Raw genomic sequence first — 19,961 nt, 5'->3', positions numbered from 1 at the left:
TGGAAAATGTGGGGTTTGGTGTGTTTAGTTTTTCAGGGGGTGGGATTACAGGATTTTAAACACAGTATTTACTGAACTTTTAAAACCATTCTGCAGTCTTTTTTTTTTTTTTTTTTAATCCTCATCCGAGGACATTTTTCCATTTTTTGTCCAGACAGAGTGGGAGGGAGAGAGAGAGAGAGAGGGAAACATCGACGTGAAGGGACACATCGAGTGGCTGCCACCTGCACGACCAACCAGGGCCGGGGACAAACTGCAACCGAGGTACATGCCCTTAGCAGGAACCAAACCCGGGTCTCTCGGGACCGCAGGCCGACGCTCTAACCGCTGAGCCAAACCGGCCAGGGCCATTCTGCAGTCTTTAAGTGGTTTAAAATGTAAATTTCAGCACATTTCAACCTGAACCCCTCTGTCCCTTCAGAATGAAAAGATAGACTGTCCCAAGGTGCTTTATGTTTTACAAATCTCACATGTTATGTCATGTTCTTTATAACCAGATGAAATGGGCAGGGCAGGGCAGGGCAGGGTAGGGCAGGGATTACTCTCATTCTGCAGAAACTCAAGAGATGAGACTTGTTCATCACAAAGAAGAATAGTGGCAGAATCGGACCAGAATCTCTCTCTAGTTGCCATGCTGCTGGGCCTAGTCACTTGTGGTCACTCTAACCACTGGATATGGTAAAGATGAGGTCTGAAATGGCTAGTGGATTTGGACTATGAGTGTGAGGCCTCCTTAAACGGTTTGAGCCAATATAGAAGATATTTATTTTTTAAATTAAAAACCATCAGAAAAGTTGGAAGTACAGGAAAAGTAACTTTTTTGCTCTGAACCACTTGAGATTAACTTCAAGGTTATACTCACCCACTGCGCAAGCCAAATCAGAGGTCCGTCTCAGCCTGGTTCAGCCTGCATTGGAGGACCCAGTTCTTAGTTTGAATCTGCCGTTCTCTTCATGGCTCCAACTAGCCATACGGCCCTCCATGGAAATGGGGTGGTTTGAGGTGGATGGAGAGGTGCGAGAGGAACCGATTCCATCCATTTCCTGTGGTTGAAGTTGCTTCTGCATTAGGTCCTGGTTCCAGCTTTGACTGTTACCTGTCAAAACCTTGAGGCCTCAGTGCCAGAGCTCCATGGTCAAGGGGTGCTGCTTGCCTTAAAATTAGAGGCCTAATTTTGTGTGCAAAAGAATCACCTAGGAGCTTGTTAAAATGCAGATCCTTTGGCCCCCTGCTCCCAGAGATGGGTTCAATAGGTTGTGCCCAGGAATCTGCCTTGGCCCTTATGTACTAGTTAGGGTTTATTTCTTGTTCTTGTCCCATGTCAGACTCAGGTCACCGGAGCTTGGCTCCACCGACCCTCGGCATTGCAGCGTTCATGCCGAAGGAGCAGCCCCAGTCAGGACAGGCCAGAACGCTGGAATTTCAACATGGAATCCTGGCCGATCTAGACCGCTCCCTGAGCAGTGCTGCCCATGTAGTTCTATCAGGCCAGTGTGTAGGAATAAACATTTTCATTCCTGGCAGATGAATAACTTGCACATCTAAGACCTTCAAAGAAAATAGCCTTTATTCTGCTAATTTCCTAGGGGGTTCACAGATTCTCCCTTATCATTTGATTACAAATTATATTATACTAGCAAATAACACCTGCTATAATGTAATTGCTTAGCATCCTTTACTAGTATTACAGCTCACGTTTATTGAGCTCCTGTAGGTACTAGGCACTGTGCTAAGCATTTAACATTGGTAACCTTATTTCTTCCATATGATATAGGCAGGATTCCACGAGCCCTGGATGGTCTGGAAGAACTGCTGAAGCTCTTGAAGCTTCAGGGAGCTGCTTAGCAGGCCCACTGACTCCCCCTAAGAACCCCAAAGCAAGCTTTTCTCCTAAAGTAATTGTACTCCCAATTTTTTAAGCACTGCAAATACTTTCTCCCAAATCTGTCATTGGTGTTTTAACCTTGGTGTCTTCCATCATACAGAAACCTTGAATATGTCTGTGGTAAAACCTATCTTTTCCCTTATTATTAAACCTTCCCACACCAGAGGTATAAAAATATCCTATATTATCTTCAGTAATTTTGTAGTTTAACTTTTTTATTTTTTCCCCTCTGGAACTCATTTTCGTGGAAGCTGTGAGGTAGAGAGCTAACTCACGTCCGTGATAGCCAGCTGTCCCCAAGTACTGCTTATTAAGTAACCCATCGTTTCCCTCAATACCGCTTTCGTCCTAAATTCCCCAATACCTGGGTCTGTGCGTGGGCTCCCCACCTGTCCCACTAGTCTCTGTCTGCCCCCACTCCAGGCCACACACACAGTGGACGCAGGGCCGCTTGCGCATCCTTTAGGAAGTCCTGTAGGACAGATGGCTGCCACCCACCTCAGCACGGCCACCCGACTCGCTAGACTCAGAGTTCTCTTAGTATTGTCACACGTTTACTCTCCCAAATGCACTTTAGAACCTGTCAGATCCCCCAAAGTATCCGCTATCACTGGAACATAATGACGTTCCGGGCTGTGTGCAGAGAGCCGGGGTCTGTGCAGGACATTGATGTGTATCGTGGGTCAGCTCGGAGCATGCTCTCACGAGGTCTTCGGTCGACGCACTTAGATTCTATAGGCCAGCCCTTCTATCATCCACAGTAACGACAACCGTCCCCCTCACAGCCACGCGGCGAGGGGGCGAGGCCTTCCCGAAACACAGTAATCCTCGGCTAGCTTCTGACGAACAGGGACGCTTGTGGAGTGTGACTCTTCGGAATGCCATTAACTGTTGGTTTCTGACAGAAACCTGCATCTAGAGTAGCATGTTTCTTTCTAGTCTTCAGAGTTTTAATAAGAGAGAGATTGTGAAATTCGCCCAATGTCATTTCAGCATCTATAGAGACTATCACAAATTTTTCTCTGTTAATCGAAGCAGAAATGAAGGCTGAAGAGCAGCCACAGTGCCTCCTACCTACTCATATCCCTGGCCCCTGTGCCGGGAACCAGGCTCTTCCGTGGGAAGATGCACGGACGGTGAGCTGTGGCCTGGCTGCGGGGTGGTGCGAAAAGCCCTCAGGCTGCCCACGCGCGTGGCGTCTTGGAGGCTTCGCTTTCTTTCCAGGGAAGGGAGCGTGTCAGGCCAAATGCCCCCACGACTGGAAGGACCTCTTGGGAACGGTGCACAGAGTACAGGAACCAAAGAGGAGGACCCCCCGTGCCCCTGCCACCATCCCACAGGTCAACACACAGACCAAGTGCCCGGTTTGAGATGGGGGTTTCGCACCTGAAGCGTCCTGTGACCTCTAGCCACGACAGTCTCTAGTGGGTCCTCCTGCCGCGCTGCAGCCCCTAGCCAGGGCACGCAGGCCGGGGAGTACGAGGGGAGCCATCACAGTAAGTGGTGATTCCCCCTCTTCCGCCCTGCTGCCAGCTCTGGGCCCCCCTCCTCCCAGCGTCCCTCTGCTCCTGCTCATCACACCAGGACACACAGTCCCACACAACCACAGGATCCCCGAGAGCCAGGGACCTTGAGGCTGGGCCGTTACCCACTCAGCCTCCCCTACCTTTCCTGCTTCTCCTCCATCCCATTTTGGGGAAAGGATGGGTGCTTGAGCCTGTGCCCAACTGGGCAGCCACTCACACCGCGAAGCAGAGGCTGGCCCTGCCCATTCTGACCAAGGCCTTCTCTCCTGGATCTCACTAGTGTCTGCCCTAGCTAATCGGCACTGGGCCCTGGGCTGCCCCTGAACACAGAAGCAACAATCAACAGGAAGCGAGGGCGGCGCCCAGTCCGTCAGTTCCGAGAGGTAGATCGGGACAGGACACCCAGTGTGGCTCGTCCAACCCGACCTTGGGCCAGAGGCCGTCTCTGTGGATGGACTTTCTCTTCAGGCCCAGGAAGCCCTAGCCCAGGCGGAGGCGAAAGGTGGCGACCTCCATGGGCTCCAAGTAGATGTCAGTGCTGTTGGAGGGCGAGGCCAGAGGGTACAGCAGTGTCAAGGAGGTTGGCTGCAGGAAACCCACATCCAGGCCATGGAAGAGGCTCCCCAGGGACAGCTGCGCGGAGAGAAGAGGCAGGGCCGTGCTGGGTGCTCACACACCGGCCCGGCAGCTCCTCCCCACGGAACCGCTGCGGCCTCTCAGCAGTGCCTCCGTGCAGCTTCCTCCAGGCCCAGGCTCACCCCGAGTACTCAGCCCCAGAGCCTGACTGTGCACCCAGGGTCGGAACCACTGCACTGAGCTGTGAGCTCGTCTGAGGACCTGGCACGTGGAGGCATTTATCGGTGCCCACTTAAACCATGAATGGAGCTGATGGCTTTTGCTTTCTCTTTTCTGTGTTTTCTTTGTTTGATGGACATCTCTTCTCATGGACAGTTGTCCAGCTATATGCCTCTTCTAGAACTTGCCCCGCCAGGCCTCAGTAGCTTTGAAAACGAATGTCCGCAGCTTCCCCTTTTCTTTCTAAACGCCCAGAGTGACCCCTGCCCCCAGATCACTGCCTGACCTCACTGCAGTCTCACCAACCTCTCTTATGCCTGCTATTCCCTGTTGCCCCACTTCCCTACCTCCTCTCGTCAGGGGCTCCCTTCCCACACCGGGGCCCTGCTCACCTTGCCTTGGCTTGTGGTGCAGTTGAAGCCCAAGTTCTTGGCCTCAAGGCCACAGTCAAAACCTTTGCGGTGTAAGATGAGCGCAGCTTCTGCCGAGGGCAAGGTCTCCTCCTGAATGACAGACAGCACAAAGGCGGTGGAGGGGGTGCTCCTCCGAGCTCACAGGTACAGCAGCACCCCTGTCCAGAGGGAGTCCTGGGCAGGGAGGAGTCTGGGTGAGGACAGGGCGAGCGGGACACTCACCTCCGCCTGGAGCGTCCGCAGGTTGAGCAGGTGGAAGTCACAGGGGAGTGAGAAAGCAAGAGGGTGAAATGAGCGCAGAGCAGGGGCTGGGGGCTGCCTCCTGGCTACCGGCAGGGCGAGCGCCGGGGCATTCAGGTGCATGGAGGTCAGGTGGCTGAGCAGGGATGGGTAGCTGGTAGAGTGGCCTTCTGACACCTGCGGGATGTGGGGGAGGGAACGGAGCCAAGGTGAGGGTGAGGATAAAACAACCAGGTCAGTTCCTTTGGAAAGAGCTTCCCTGATGGGTCTGGACACCAGGGGTGCCTGGCTCCAGGACCCGTCAAGTGTGGCCAGTTCCCATCACACACAACTTAGAAAGGGCTACTTCCCTAGGACACCTTCTCTACTTCCAGGGATTTTTCGCTGCCATGACACTGCCCTGAACAACACACTCCATCGGCACCACCTCCGGTCACACAGAGGTTCTCAGTGCAGGGAGGGTGGCAGGCAGACCGATGTGTGCTTCCCCAGGGCGTCGGGGCCTCTGATGGAGAAGGCCCTCCGAGAGATCCTCCACGGCCCAGGGCCCCCCGCTGTGCTTTCCTGCTTGAAGGCCTGTAAACTGTCTTCCCACAGATCCATCCTATCCCCTGCTGTTACAGTGACATGCTTAGGGCGGAGTTCCAGCAATGTCCCTCCCACCTCAGATCTTTCCCTGGCCTCCAGCACAAAGTCTAGACTCTTTTTATCCTCACCCAAGGACATTTTTCCATTTTTTGTTCAGACAGAGTGGGAAGGGGAGAGAGAGAGAGAAAAACATTGATGTGAAAGGGACACATCGAGTGGCTGCCACCCACACGACCCAACCAGGGCCGGGGACAAACTGCAACCGAGGTACGCGCCCTTAGCGGGAACCAAACCCAGGTCTCTCTGGACCACAGGCCGACGCTCTAACAGCTGAGCCAAACAGGCCAGGGCCAGAGTCTAGACTCTTAGCCATGAATTCAAAGCCCACTGCAGTCTGCCCCAACCTACCGCGATGCTGGACCAGTGCTGGCCAGAACTTCCTGCAATAATGGAAATATGCTGTAACTATGCTCATGAGGTAGCCACTAGCCACATGTGGCCACTGAGCACTTGAATGTGGCCAGTACGAATGAAGAACGAACCAGTTATTGTATTTAGCGCTAATTAATTTAAATAGCCACATGGGGTTAGTGGCTACCACAGTAGACAGCTCTGGTCTAAGTGAACTCATGGCTACTTCTCATTCAAGTGGTCTTTCCTGCTCTGTACCCTGGGTCACGTGTGGAGATCAGGCCGTCATTCATCCAAGCCCCGCCTCCTCCAGGAAGCTGTTCTTTGGTCTGTGGGCTGACGCTCTAACCACTCAGCCAGACTGGCCAGGGCAGGAAGCTGTCTTTGATCCCCTGGGCCCACAATGCTCTCTGTCTCCTCAGGACCAGTGGACACACCCATTTTGTACCTAATATTTCTACACTCGTGGCCCATCCCCCACTGTACCCACGAATAAACTCCCAGAGAGCAGAGTCAGTGTCTTAAGCACTTGAGAGCTCAGGTTCTGGCTGAGGCAGACACGGGAGACGGACGGCGGGCCGTCATCGCGGGCTCCAGCTCCGGCCGCTCTTGCTGACACTAGTTCAGCACCCTGCGGGCCCTTACCTCTCGGTCACTGCTCCTGCTGTTGTGAAAGACCAAGTCCCTAACCAGGGCTGCCAGTGTGGAGAAAAAGCCAGGCTGGTGGGGGCAAAGAAAGCCATGAGATGAGCGAGGCTGGTGCAGAGAAGACTGGAGAACAAGGGAGCTGAGGGGAGGGCGGGGGAGGTGCAGAGAGAAAGGTGGGAGATGACCATGAGGGCACAGGAGACAGGGTGCGGTGGGGAGGGAGGTGCCAGGCTGCACGAGATGGAGCTTCAGAGCGTCACACTCACTCCCCTAGACCCAGGAATCCAGCCATACTCTCGCCATCCCTGCCCAGCTCTAGCTATGCTCAAGCCCTTGCTGGCACCCAGGACCACCCACCCTGGGGGGGCCTGACTGCACCTCGCTGCCCAGGGTGCGCCGCTCCAACTGTAGGCGGAAGTGGTTGCAGGTTTTCTTGTTGTCCTTGAGCCCCTGGCCCAGGCCTCGGTTGTCGTCCTGCATGAGCCGCCGGTCCAAGATCACCTCCAGCTGGCCTGCGGAAGTGAACTGTGAGTCCCCAGCCCAAGCAGACAGTCACCTCTGGAAGAACCCCAACCACGGAACCTGGGGGAAAGCGCAGAGCTGGAAGCTGACTCACTCAGGAGAAAAGGATGCCCTGGGGCCATGAGCTGGCAGCACCGAGGAGGAAACCAGAGACCTGGAGGGAGCAGGCCAGCCCTGGCAGTCACTGCCCCTGCTCCCTGACTCCCGGGTGGGGCCCGCCAGATGTCCAGGCAGGGCCACGTCTAGACAGGCTATGTAAACAAACTAACAAGCAAATGCACGACTGCTACTGCCAGCCAGCCTTCAGCAGCTGCTGCGAAGGCCCTGACTGGGCAGGTTTACTCGGGCTGGGCAGATTCTGCTGGGCGGAGAACACACGCTCCCGCCAGTGCTGTACGCGGGGACAGGCCCCAGCTCTGCCTGCCCCGTCAGTCAGGAGGTCTGCAGAGGACAGGCCCCGGCTCTGCCTGCCCCGTCAGTCAGGAGGTCTGCAGAGGACAGGCCCCGGCTCTGCCTGCCCCGTCAGTCAGTCAGGAGGTCTGCAGAGGACAGACCTCAGCTCTGCCTGCCCCGTCAGTCAGTCAGGAGGTCTGCAGAGGACAGGCACCGGCTCTGCCTGCCCCGTCAGTCAGTCAGGAGGTCTGCAGAGGACAGGCCCCGGCTCTGCCTGCCCCGTCAGTCAGGAGGTCTGCAGAGGACAGGCCCCGGCTCTGCCTGCCCCGTCAGTCAGTCAGGAGGTCTGCAGAGGACAGGCCCCGGCTCTGCCTGCCCGTCAGTCAGTCAGGAGGTCTGCAGAGGACAGGCCCCGGCTCTGCCTGCCCCGTCAGTCAGTCAGGAGGTCTGCAGAGGACAGGCCCCGGCTCTGCCTGCCCCGTCAGTCAGTCAGGAGGTCTGCAGAGGACAGGCCCCGGCTCTGCCTGCCCCGTCAGTCAGTCAGGAGGTCTGCAGAGGACAGGCCCCGGCTCTGCCTGCCCCGTCAGTCAGGACGTCTGCAGAGGATAGTCAGGTGGCAAGTCAGGCAGGCTCAAACGAGGTGTCATTTGGGGTTGCCCTGAGGAAAAGAGACAGATCGCCTGGGCTTTCTTTTTTAAATAAGCTGGAGGACAGAGCTGCTGCAAAGCTGGCATGCTGAGATGAAGGTTTTCCCAGCGCCTGCTTTTTAAAGAATCTCTTGAGCAGAGCCCACAAAGATGACCCTGTCCGCCTTCCCACCATACAGCCCCGGCTCTTTACCCTGAGCAATCACAGAAAGATAGTCGAAAAATCGGAAACGGACTCCTGGCATATAAAAGTCATTTCTTAGGCCCTGGCCAGGTCGCTCAGTTGGTATGAGCGTCATCCCAATGCACCAAGGTTTCAGGTTTGATCCTCGGTCAGGGTACAAACAAGAATCAATCAATGAATGCATAAATAAGTTAAACAACAATTCATGTTTCTCTCTCTCTCTCAAGTCAATAAATTAAAAAATAAAATAAAATAAAACAATCATTTTTTAGCACGCTGTTCCCCAGAAGGGCAGAGAGAGCTAAGTGGGGACACGGTTCAGTTAGGGGACAGACCACGGGAAAGTTTTACGGCTGGGTGATCCTGGGAGAAGGGGCAGCAGAGCCACACACCACCACCCCCTCCCCGCACTGCGCCCACCACCGGCCCCCCAGAGCCTGGACAAAGGCTCCTTCTGGAAGGAAGATCTGAAGGCCTCAGTGGCCATCAAGTGCCAGCTGTTCACATGGCCCGAGGGCACGGAGACTCTTGGGCTTGCCTGGCTGACTAGCTCCAGGCTATCGTCCCTCCTGCCCTTGTTTTGATTCTTAAGAATGTCATTTTCTTTTTTAATGACCATGAGTAGGAAAACTACATATTTTTCTCCTCTGCTCAATATTTCATTGCAACATCGATGCACTTTTCCAACTGTCCCTCTCCCATCCCTGGCCAGAGGGGGCTGCACACCTCAGTTGAGAATCGCCATTCAATATCCTGATGCCTCTTGAAGGCATCCAACAGGGCATCCGCCCCCAGGCGCCTGTCAGGGGAGAGGGTGACAGTGTCTGCCTTCCCCCAGCACCTGCGACTGATGGCTGTGACCAGTTCACCTCTTCTCCCTTGGAGGGGACTCAGACGGGAAGGAAGGGAAAGACTAGAGTGGAGAGGCCTCGGGGCAGGATGCCCTTTCTCGTCCTTGACCTCCAAAGAGCTCCTGCTCCTCACTCACCATCATGGAGGCTGGAGACGCCCAGGGCCTGGGCTGTGTGCAGGGTGAGCCGATTCTGGGCGTCCTGGATGTAGGCCATGACCGGCATGGGGTAGAAGTTGGCCTGTAAGGGCAGCTTCTTCAAATACCGCCGGGGCTGCACCTGTGGGGCAAGACCAGCAGGTCAAGGGCACTCGGACGCCTACTTGGGCCCCAGAGGGTCCCCAGTCTGAAGGAGTCTCTGATCACTCCTGCCTGGTCCCCCTCCTCTCTCAGCACAGACAGACCACCCCTGCCCTGGTGCCCTGAGGGAAGCAAAACATAGTCCAAGTTATATTCTGTGGGGTCTTCAGGGCCTGGGCCCCAGAAATCACCTGAAAGCCATTGAGGTCTGTGAAGAAGGTGCCCTGGCTGTCAATGTCTGTGTGGATGCGCAGGGCCAGTTCCTTGTTGACGTAGTCCCGGATGTCCACCAGGGATGACACGTCCAGAGACAGCCCCTCCACCCCTAGGCACGGGGACAGAGTGACAATGAGCCACAGCCTGAGAGACAGCTGGACAGGCTGTGCCCACCCCCAGGCCATCCCCAGCCTTTACTCCTGGACGACCTTATGCCGAGAGAATTAATTAAGCAGCATCCTGCCTCGAATGATAATTCGCCAGGAACAGGGGTATGAACAGAGAACGGGCAGAAGGCAGAACGTGACAGCCCCTGAGGCCCACACCTCCTTTCCGACCTTCCTTATCTGCAGGGCGCACCTGGCAGGTTGTAGAGCCGGACCACCTGGTGCACGTGCTCGTAGAACGCCACCACCTCTGAGAAGAAAGGGCCTTCGGTGACACGCAGCACAGGGGCATCCTTGGGCACGTAGGGCTGGGGAAAGAGCAGGCGGCAGCTGAACCCACAGCACAGAGCAAGGCAAGGAGGTACCAGCCCAGGGCCAGGCAGAGAAGTAGTTCCTGCAGGCTCTGGTCAGAGACCCCCAACAGAGTTAGGCGGAAGCCCCCAGATTGAGCTCCTCACCTCTCCCAGAGACAGCCCAGGCAAGGCCCCCAGCAGGCAGGCCCCACCCTGGAGGAAGGCGAGCCCTCCCCTCTGCCTCCGTTCACAGGTCTCCTTGTGCCCTGTTTGTGGGGCCCACTGGGGTTTTCGAGGTGCCTTTAGGGTACCTGGGCCTCGCCGTCAGGCAGGAAGAGGTAGGCTCCACTCTTGTCTTTGGACGTGCGGGTGCCATAGACGAGGAACTCCATGTCCACGCGCTGCTCCTGCTCCTCATCCACCCTTCGGATGCTCTGCCAAAAAACACAGCCCTGACCCCTGGCCCCACACCGGCATGTCAGGCCTGCCCCCGGGAGGGCACGGACGAACTCCCCCAGGAGCCGAGCCCAGTCCCCGAGGTGCGCTCGCCGCTGGGGTGCCCTCTCCCAGGTCGTCGGCGGGTGTTGGCATGCACGGCCCGCAGCAAGCACGCCCTCCTCTGGCCCCGCCCTGGCCCTTTACCTTGAGGAGCCCGCTAAGGCCTGAGAACCAGACCTGCATGTAGCGGTTGCTGAGGGCGAAGTCGCCGGTGCCGGAGTCGATGACGCGCAGAGGGAATGCCTCGTGCCTGCTGACCGCCAGCTGCCGGCCGTGCAGGTAGACGCGCACGGAGGACGGCAGGGTGCGGTGCCGGTCCAGGCCCAGCTGCAGCCGCAGCACGCCGAGGCCCAGCGCTGGCAAGCGGATGGGCACAGACACCTGCTGGCACAGGGGTGAGGAAGCAGAGGCCACCGCCTGGGTGTCAGTTCCAGATGCAGGCCTGGGACCCTGGGCCTGGGGCCCAAGCAAGTCCCCGTACCCACAAGGCCTCCATCCCCGCCTCTGAAAGTAGAAGTGATGTTATTTGCCCCTTATCAGACTGTTAGGACTCTCAAGCTATGTTGGAAAAACTATGAAGTGTTAACTGCACACCCAGCTTTCAGTAAAGGTTTGTTAAAGAATGAATGATGGAGCGATGAAATGCCATTTTGACTATACGACACCATCTTCCCTTCGGGGCCAGACTCAAATCCCACAAGTGACCGTCCTCTGGGCAAGCCCTCCCCCCAGGATTCCTGTCCCCAACCCGGGGAGATGGCAGGAAGGTGGGAGGCTGGTGCTGAAGGACAGAGGCCAAGGAGGAGCGGAGGGCCAGGGCCCACCTGCTGAGCCCGTCTCACCTGGTAGACGTCAGGGACCATGTCCGTGGCGGAGCTCCAGTGTGCGCTGATCTGCACGGCCAGGGGCTGACCCTCTTCCGAAAACACACACACCCGGGGCGAGCTGACCAGCAGGGACACCACGCTGAGCCGCTCCTGTTCCAGCGGGTTGAAGAGCACCACATACCTGCGGGTGGAAGGTGAGCTCGCCCCGGAGACCACTCCTGGGTGTCAGGTGTGGGGGTGGGAGGGTGCTGGGGACCTTTGCTCTGTACCTGGGCTGGTCTGGCTCACCTGGGCGAGGAATCCAGCTGGATCACCGTGCGCTCTGGCAGGGCATCGTGATTTAAGCGGGTGTCGTCCTGGAATTAAGTGGGTGGGAAGGGAAGAGCCAGCGTGAGGCTTGGCCTGACTCAGCATCCTGCCACCTCCCCACCCCCAGTCTGTCCTGGATGGGGGCTGCCAGCTGCACCGGGCACAGATCTTCACCCCAGGTCAGGGAAGGAGAAGGAGACACACCCTAATACCCCAGCTCTTGGGAAGAGACTGCACACACCAGAGGGTCCCCCGAGCAGACCCAAGACGGGCTCACCATCTGGAGGAAGGGTGCCTCGGGGTCGAAGTGGTAGGTCTCCTTGTCCCCCAGCACCAGGTAGTGAGCTGCGTTAATGATGACCTGCTTCAGGCTGACAAGGGAGCGCAGCAGCCTGGGGGTAGGAGAGAGACCGTGGGGGAAGATGACCAGACACTATCCACGGAGCCAGTGGGGCGAGGCTCCGTGAGGGCTGGGCAGGGGCATGGAGCCTAGGGGAGGGGACAGGGCTCCCACCTGACCCCGTAGTCCACCACCACGGCCTCCTTGGCAGTGCCAGTGATGGCGTCGTGGTGCTGGAAAAGCCCGAGGGTGCGCCGAGCCTCCGTCAGCAGGGCGAAGTTTGAGAGCGGGTACTGGCTGGCCAGCCCGGAGCGGCGTGAGTGCGCGACAGCCAGGCTGTACAGGATTTCTGCCCCCCTGCCCAGAGAGACCAGTCAGCACCTGCCCACACAGCCAGGATCCCACCCTCTGCTTTCCTCCACCGTCCACTGCCGGTCTCACCGCAGGTGGGCTTCCAGGGTGCGGTCCAAGCTCTTGTAGAAGGGCCGGGAGGTGTAATAGCCTGTCCAGTAATGGTCCTCCCGGTCCGCATAGGAGAAGAAATCTCCGCTCAGCACAGGAAACCCCGGAGGCCGGGCCCCTGGCTCCACCCCCGTCCTCTTGTACAGGGCATCAAAGTAGTCAGAGAGAGTGCCAAACTGGGCCTGTGGGGACCCCCAAAACCATTCTCATCAGTGCCGGGGCCTCCTGGGAACTGTGGCCCAGGGCTGCAGCCAGGACTGGGGCCGGGATACCGCGTACGCGGTCCCTGTCCTTCCCACCCTCTGGACCTCCCGCCCTAGCCGGGAGCCTGGGAAGGCCCACGGGGTCAGGAAGAACCGTGGTTGGAGCCAGGAGCGGGCACAGCGCAGGGGCAGGGCTGTCGGGCAGCACGCGGAGGGCGCCCCTCGCACCTGCACGTGGAGCGCAGGCTGGCTGTTGAGGAAGTCGAAGAGCCGCTGGTAGTTGAAGAACTGGGCGTCCCACTCGTGGGGCTTGTCATAGCGGAAGTCGTCGCCCAGCGGCACGAGCAGGACGTTGCTTCGGAAGAGCCGGGATTTCTTGCGGTACTGGTCCAGGAGCAGGGCTGCCCTGCGGAGGGAAGGGGTCAGCCTGAGTCTCCGTGTCACGGCTCCTGAGCAGCCCGAGCCGACGGGCCCCTGTGCGGCAGCCCCCGGAGGAGTCACTGGGCCTGCAGGTGCACAGCTCCTGGGGTGGGACCCATCCTGGAGCCCAGCGTTCTCCAGACAGTTCTGACGTCGGAGAGCTCAGCCTGTGCTGGGCTGCATGAACGGCTCCAATTCCCTAGCCCCACACAGAACAGATCAGTCCTCCTTCCCATGACGCTCCTTCAGACATACCGAAGATGTGCCTCTGCTCCTCTGTGCAGGGACCGCCTGGTGAGGATATGGGGGACAAGGACGGGCCAGCCCACAAGGGAAGTCAGCCCAACCCCGTTCTGGCCTGGTGCTCCCTCGGGAGTGGTGTGCATTTCGGGTGTGGTTGGCAGCCCCGAGGTCACCCCACAGTGCTAACGTCAGTGCCGGTTCTCCATGCACGTCTCTCTCGAGGTCTTTTCTCCTCATCCTGAAATTCTGTTCTGTTTTCTGAAGCTAAAGGTGGAACCTTACATCTGTATCTAGGAAATCTTAGGTGGTTAGATTCAATCTACATCTCAAACTGTTGAGCTGATTTGGGATCCTGACACTCTGGCTTCATCCTGTCCACCCGCTAGTGAGGTAGCTCTGAACTAAGGAGCCCGCACTCGGGAGCCAGACCCCGCAATGCCAGCCCCGCATGCACTAGCTGAGTGACCCTGGGAGAATGACGACCCCTCTGGGCCTCAGTTTCTATAAAATGAGGATAATATCCGTACCTACCATCATACCATTATGAGAATTAAAATGAACTGCATGAATTAATATTTGCTAGAACACTTGGAATAGTGCCTGGCACCTAGCAGAAACTATACATGAACATTTACTTTCTTTTTCATCCAAGTTACTGGTAAAATCAATAGACAAACAGGGCCCTGCAGCCAAACAAGGCATCAAAGCCCCTTTCTCTTTTTAGATCAACCTACAGTTAAGTGGCATATCATGGGTGTCACAGTTCAACTAGCTACTAAGCTACTCTTTTATTGATTTTTTTTTTTTTAGAAAGGAAGGGAGAGCGAGAAACATCAATGTGAGAGAAAAACGTCGATCAGTTGCCTCCTGCACACAACCCAGGCATGTGCCCTGACCAGGAATGGAACAGGGACTTCTCAGTCCACAGGACGACGCTCAGTCCACTGAGCCACACTAAGCTACTTAAGCATACTGGTCAGCTTCTACTTTTCCATTTTGTTTGCAGGAGAGGACTCCGCGGATACCATTTCCCCCTAATTTGTCAGGCTAGAAGTTCTTTCAAAGGAGAAGATGAAGTTACTCGGTGACCTGCCCGCGGCACAGCTGGGCGGGCATCTCTGGCTCAGAGGCTGCGTTAAGAATGATCCTGCCTCCACAGCCCTCGGCGCTGGTTTGGAAGCAGCGCTTAGGTTTCTGGAGTCTGGAAACAAAAGACCACTTTCTTTCCCTTCGGTCACCTTGGACCTCTTGGACATTGTGGAAATTGGAGTATTGCAACGTAAGAACCAGTTCAACGTGTTACATTCTTAAGGCCAGTCCGGTTCTAAATCACCGTTTCTGATCACTCTTAACCTGCACTTTCCCAGGGGCCGATGTCAGCAACAGAGACATTCTAGGGGTCCCTAAAGATCCTCTCAAAGGGAAGGAGCCTGCTTTCTCAGAGGCTAGAGGCTGCTGGGCAGGGCCAAACCGAATGGGGTTCCGGGTTCTCAGAACACGGAGGATCTCGGCTGACTTTGAGCCAAGGCGCGATGTCTGAGCTCGGTGAAGGGAGATTAGGCTGCAGGTTGGAAGGAATTGTACCCAATTTGGGAATTACTCACCCCTGGGTCAGTCAAGCGTCTCTAACAGTTTGTTAGGACGCAGAAACACATGCTCATTTGGGAGGTAAAGCCATCTGGGAAAGGTGTTTCCTTAGAGCCACTCGTTCTTCAGGGAGACTCGTAAAGGAGCGGCCACCAGTGTCTGTGGGACTGAGGCGTCACCTGAGCCCATCGCACGAAGCCCCAAGCAGCAGGGCCCAGACCAGAGCCTGGGGCTGGCAGCAAATACCTCTCGGCCACATTGGCCTCTGTGATGGCGCGGGGAGGCACCTTCCAAGGGCAGTTGATGCGCCCACCAGGCAAGCGTTTGAAATCAAACTGGCAGCAGATCTTGGGATCTGGGCCGCAGGTATGGGGCACATCGTAGCTGTAGAAGGGCATCATGTGGCAGAAGATGTCTGTGCTGGAGTCTGGATCTGAGGAAGACACAGTGGGCCGTCAGCCACTAGCCAGCTGTGTCGGGAGCTGGGCACAGGGGCACTAGCAGGACAGTAACCTGCTCTGGCTACAGGCAGCCCTGATGAAGGGGAGGCTCGACCTAGACTTAAGGCTACAGAGGATCAAGGGTCAGGACGTAGACCCAGGGAGGACTCGGGTCATGCAACTTCCCCAGGGGGTAGCACACCCAGACCCTCAGAATAAACAGAAGATCCCATAGAGGCCAAAGGCCAATGTGACCCCCACCTGACCTGAAGGAGGGAGTGCATCTGGTGGCCTGTTCTGAGATCCCTGCTCTTTCCCAGGGAGAAACACCACTGTCACCCCTCCACCCTACCTGGGCTTACCCCAGGTCTGCCTCCACATGAACTCCAGGCTGTGGGTGGCAGAAAAGTGCTTCTTGATGGCATAGTGCACCCTCTGAATCAGCATGCTGGTCAGGTTGGCACGGCGCAGCAGGTACGGCATGGTGGGGCTGTGTCCAAAGGGGTCCACGGCCCACCCCGAGCGCGGGGTTGCACCTGGGCAGGGGAACGGAAGCCAGAGGCCCTGAACACCTCGGCGCCTGGCCTCCCAGGACTGAGGTCCCCGCTCCCTGTCATCACACTGGGCCCCCAAAAGGAGAATCAGCATACAAAGTAACCACCCCCTGCCAACGCTTGTACCTTAAAGCCCCAGCTACTCTCTGTGCCCAGGTCTGGGAACAGACTCCCTTTCCTGAGCCTGGCCTTACCGAGGTTTTTCTCCAGCCACTGGTGTCCCTCGATGAGCTGGTCGATTAGCGCAAAGTAATGGGAGTTGGCCTCATCTGGCATCACCCAGCCTCCTGTCGCCATCTCCAGCTGCCCGTTTCCCACCAGCCTGCAGGAAAGGACGCACACTCAGCGTGGTGTCCCGGCCCAGTCGTGTGAACAGAAGATGCTGAGACCTGTGCACTCTGGCCTCCCTGAGCCAGCTCACGTGAACCCGGGACCAAGGGGACAGACACCGGCCCTCCTTCCCCGCCGGCTGACTTCCACGCCGTCCTGGCCCTGCTTAGCTGTGGACGCCACCTGTGTGCCCAGGGGCCTGGCCCCGCACCTTGTTCTCTCTGCTCACAGAACTGATTTCTCCTAGCACAGGTGATCCTCACACCAGTCCATACCTCCTCATTCTCAGCCCCTCCACCATCAGTCCTCATCCCGGCCACATTTCCCCTTGCCTCTCCTGCCACAGGGGCGCCCACAGCCTCAGGCGTAACCACACACCCACCCAAGGCCCAGACAACAGCCCTCCCATGCCTCCCGACAGGCACTGGCCTTCGGACCGCCGCTCTCTTTTGGGCATTGATGTTGTCCCACCACTTGGCAAAGAAGGAGACTTCAGCCCAGAGGAAGCGCCGCCGAGGGTCCTCCTGCAGCTTGGACACCATGCTGTTGAGAATGTGCTGGGTCTGCTCTGTGTAGTACTTGTCAAAGGTCTTGATCCAGCCTGGGGGGCCAACACAGGGTTCCCTGAGGATGCTGTCCTGCAGCTGTCCCTCCCTGACCAGAGCCATCAGAAAGCGCAGGCCACACCCCAGCTCCAGGGCTCTGCCGGCCCTCACCCGGGTCATTGTGGGAGTGGGGCACCACGAACACCTGCAGGTCTTCGGCGTCCCAGTCATGTGGGCTGTAGGAGATGTCAAAGCCTTGCTTCCACACCCCACCGTCCACGTTGTCAAAAGGCAGCTCCTCCGACACAGTCAGCATCTGCAGAGCAGGAGGCAGCTCAGTGCCACCTCCATGGCTACCAAGGGCCCCTGCCAGCTCTGCCTCTTACCTGTAGCTCTGGCTTCTGGCCCCGGCCCCCCAAAGCGAACTGGCAGTCTTGGGGGGAGATGGAGAAGAAGCTGGGCCGGGGCTCTGGCGGCACCACCCAGGAGCCATTGGCCGTGTAGTAGGGCAGCAGGGCAGGCGGGCCCTCGGCGTTGGCGGTCAGCTCTAGCACAGACTCTTTGATGTGGCTGATGATCTCATGATTCTCCTCCAACAGCTGCTCCAGCTGCTCAATGCGATTTTGTAGCACAGATATCTGGCTCTGCCAGAAAACCGGAAAGCAATCACCCACAGCTCCTTATGCCTCAGGAATGATCTCTGCCTGGGGCCCAGCACCTGAGACCTGACTCTGACCCTGCCCTCCCCAGTGGGAGGCAGAACCATGAGCCTGCGGGGCAAGAGCTCCCGCCAGATAAGGAAAGAGGTGCAAATCACTACCTCCCTCTAACACCCTCACCCTCTAGCTCCAGGCTGGCAAAGATCTCACCTCACACATATATTCTCAACAACTGGAGCTGCCTGTGTGCAGAGCTGTGCCGGAAAGACTGCACCCGAGCTCAGTGGGAACAAATGGTGCAATCCATTAGCAATCTCTGCCAAGAATTCTCCAGACACAGCAGCAGTCCATCAAACCATTTCCCCTCCTTCCTTTGTCATCATTGTTTTTAGTTTGGAGTTTCTAGAGAAGCTGCCTATTGGGAAGGAATGTTCTTGTCCTGGGCTGACATGACTCTCCAGCTGGGGGGCTAACCTGAGCCCAGATGACTTGTACGTGAAGACCTCAGACGCCAGGTGTGACTCACCCGGGGGAAGTTCCCGCCGTTCTGGTGCCGGATGGGGTCATGCTGCACTCGGTCCAGCATGAGGTAGAGTGAGAAGACAGCCACACAGAAGACAGCAGCCCCACACACGGTCACCTGCTTTTTCAGCTTCATACCGGCCTCCAAACACACCTGGCAGGAGAGATACTATATGTAGCTCCAACAGCCAAAATCCCTTTGGTGATCTTTCTACCAAATGCCCCAATGAGTTTCCGAGGGCTGCTCCCAAGGAACATTTATTTGCCTGACTCCCAAGACAAGCAAGCTTCAAAGTAGCAAATCCCAACACTGGCGGTGGATCCTGACCCCACCTGCACCTCATTCTCTTGGCTGGATACAAAAAGCACAAGTAAGGAACGCATCTGAGGCTGGCCCTGCCTCACCCTGATAGCAGTTCTCCCCTAGGGTAAAGCTGAATCTCTCTCTCTGCAGGCTGAGCTATAAAAAACACGACCAGATAACAAACTTCCCAGCTCCCCCAGAGGTCACCACACAACCTCCTGATTATAACCAGCTTCCCAAGGAGCTGATCTAGGAGAAAGCCACACCACGGAAGAAGATGGGTGCCCAGGCTTCTGGACCACGTGATTCTAGTTTCCCAGGAATAAACGAGCATGTATTTTGGTTTAAAAGGTAAAACCAGAACCCAAAGAGACTGACAAGAAAGTCTTTCTCCCTGCCCTTAAGACCAGACTGGTACTCAGCAGAAACAACGCATGGCAAGCTGCTCTCTCATTAAGAAATACAGAATGAATTTTAAAAAGCTCCAGGTTATGTTTCTAACAGACTGAGTCTTCTCCCTGTTAGGTCTGACTCCACAGTGGGTAACTTCCAGCCTCTGCTTATGCAGCATTCAGGGGACCCCCTGGGAGACCAGCAGTGATTGATGCGTAAGGTTCCCTGGACAGTGAGAGGGCAGGCAGAGGGGCTCCTCTGTGGGGCAACTTCGGGCGACCCGTGCCCGCTGCCACCGCCCACAGGCCCCGACTTGCCTGCTCCACGGAGGGAGGCCGCTGGCTGCTGGCGAGCGTGGGGGCAGCCGCTGCTGAGTCTCGCTCTGGCCGGGGTCCAGGAGCTCTGTCGCCTATGCCTCGTGCCCTACTTAGCGCGATCTGATTCCGCTCAGAAGCCTCCGGGCAATATTTTTAGCCCTGGGAGGCTGGTTCCAGGCCAAAGTGGGTGGAGCTGGGGAGAGACGGGGGGATTACCCGAGGGGAGGCACCTGCGCCGGGTCTTTGGCCACCCGCCCGCTGGACCAGCTCCTCCTGGCCAGCCCCCTCCCCCCACCCCTGACTCTGCCGGTCCCGGGACCGCGACAACAACCTGGTGCAAGGGAGCGGGGGTGCAGGGGAGCAGGGGAGCGGGGGTGCAGGGGAGCAGGAGTGCAGGGGAGCGGGGGTGCAGGGGTGCAGGGGAGCAGGAGTGCAGGGGAGCGGGGGTGCAGAGGAGCAGGGGTGCGGGGGTTCAGGGGAGCGGGAGCGGGGGGTGCGGGGTGCAGGGGGTGCGGGGTGCAGGGGAGCGGGAGCGGGGGGTGCGGGGGTGCAGGGGAACGGGGGGTGCAGGGGAGCGGGGGTGCAGGGGAGCGGGGGGTGCAGGGGAGCAGGGGAGCGGGGTGCAGGGGTGCAGGGAAGCAGGGGAGCGGGGGTGCAGGGGAGCGGGGGTGCAGGGGAGCGAGGGGTGCAGGGGAGCGGGGGGTGTAGGGGAGCGGGGTGCAGGGGAGCGGGGGGTGTAGGGAAGCGGGGTGCAGGGGAGCGGGGGTGCAGGGGTGCAGGCCGCCTCCGACCCGAGGCCCCGCTCGCGCTCCTGCCGCACACGCCGGGCCGCGCAGGACCGGCCGGACCCTCCCCCGTGTCGCCTGAGCATTACCGTCCGCCGCTGCCTCGCGCCGCTCCGGGCCTCGCCAGCCTCGCGGTGCCCCTCAC

General features: G+C 57.7%; 1 protein-coding gene across 3 annotated transcripts; it reads right to left on the bottom strand.

Annotated features, from left to right (window-relative positions):
- Nucleotides 1-845: 845 nt before the first annotated feature.
- On the bottom strand, nucleotides 846-19,961 carry MAN2A2 (mannosidase alpha class 2A member 2). 3 transcript variants are annotated; one of them, XM_036277927.1, is made up of 25 exons: nucleotides 19,906-19,961; nucleotides 19,032-19,224; nucleotides 18,022-18,171; nucleotides 17,223-17,480; nucleotides 17,008-17,152; nucleotides 16,721-16,892; nucleotides 16,156-16,283; nucleotides 15,770-15,943; nucleotides 15,214-15,400; nucleotides 12,946-13,123; nucleotides 12,494-12,696; nucleotides 12,227-12,409; nucleotides 11,990-12,104; nucleotides 11,692-11,759; nucleotides 11,419-11,584; nucleotides 10,721-10,957; nucleotides 10,390-10,512; nucleotides 9,979-10,093; nucleotides 9,594-9,727; nucleotides 9,241-9,382; nucleotides 6,885-7,018; nucleotides 6,504-6,578; nucleotides 4,842-5,036; nucleotides 4,599-4,709; nucleotides 847-4,044 (listed from the first exon to the last, which is right to left on the bottom strand). In XM_036277927.1, the coding sequence occupies exons 3-25, from the start codon at nucleotides 18,151-18,153 to the stop codon at nucleotides 3,892-3,894; spliced, it is 3,528 nt and encodes a 1,175-aa protein (XP_036133820.1). In that variant the 5' UTR covers nucleotides 18,154-18,171; nucleotides 19,032-19,224; nucleotides 19,906-19,961; the 3' UTR covers nucleotides 847-3,891. The 3 variants fall into 3 exon arrangements, with proteins under 3 accessions (XP_036133822.1, XP_036133820.1, XP_036133821.1); XM_036277928.1 differs by lacking the exon at nucleotides 6,504-6,578 and having other exon boundaries at nucleotides 3,892-4,044; XM_036277929.1 differs by lacking the exons at nucleotides 17,223-17,480; nucleotides 18,022-18,171; nucleotides 19,032-19,224; nucleotides 19,906-19,961 and having other exon boundaries at nucleotides 846-4,044; nucleotides 17,042-17,131.

This window comes from Molossus molossus, unplaced genomic scaffold, assembly GCF_014108415.1.
Source record: "Molossus molossus isolate mMolMol1 unplaced genomic scaffold, mMolMol1.p scaffold_m16_p_24, whole genome shotgun sequence".
In the NCBI taxonomy this organism is placed as follows: domain Eukaryota; kingdom Metazoa; phylum Chordata; class Mammalia; order Chiroptera; family Molossidae; genus Molossus; species Molossus molossus.
Note: the sequence above shows the minus strand (reverse complement) of the source record. Positions and strands in the feature narration are given on the sequence as shown.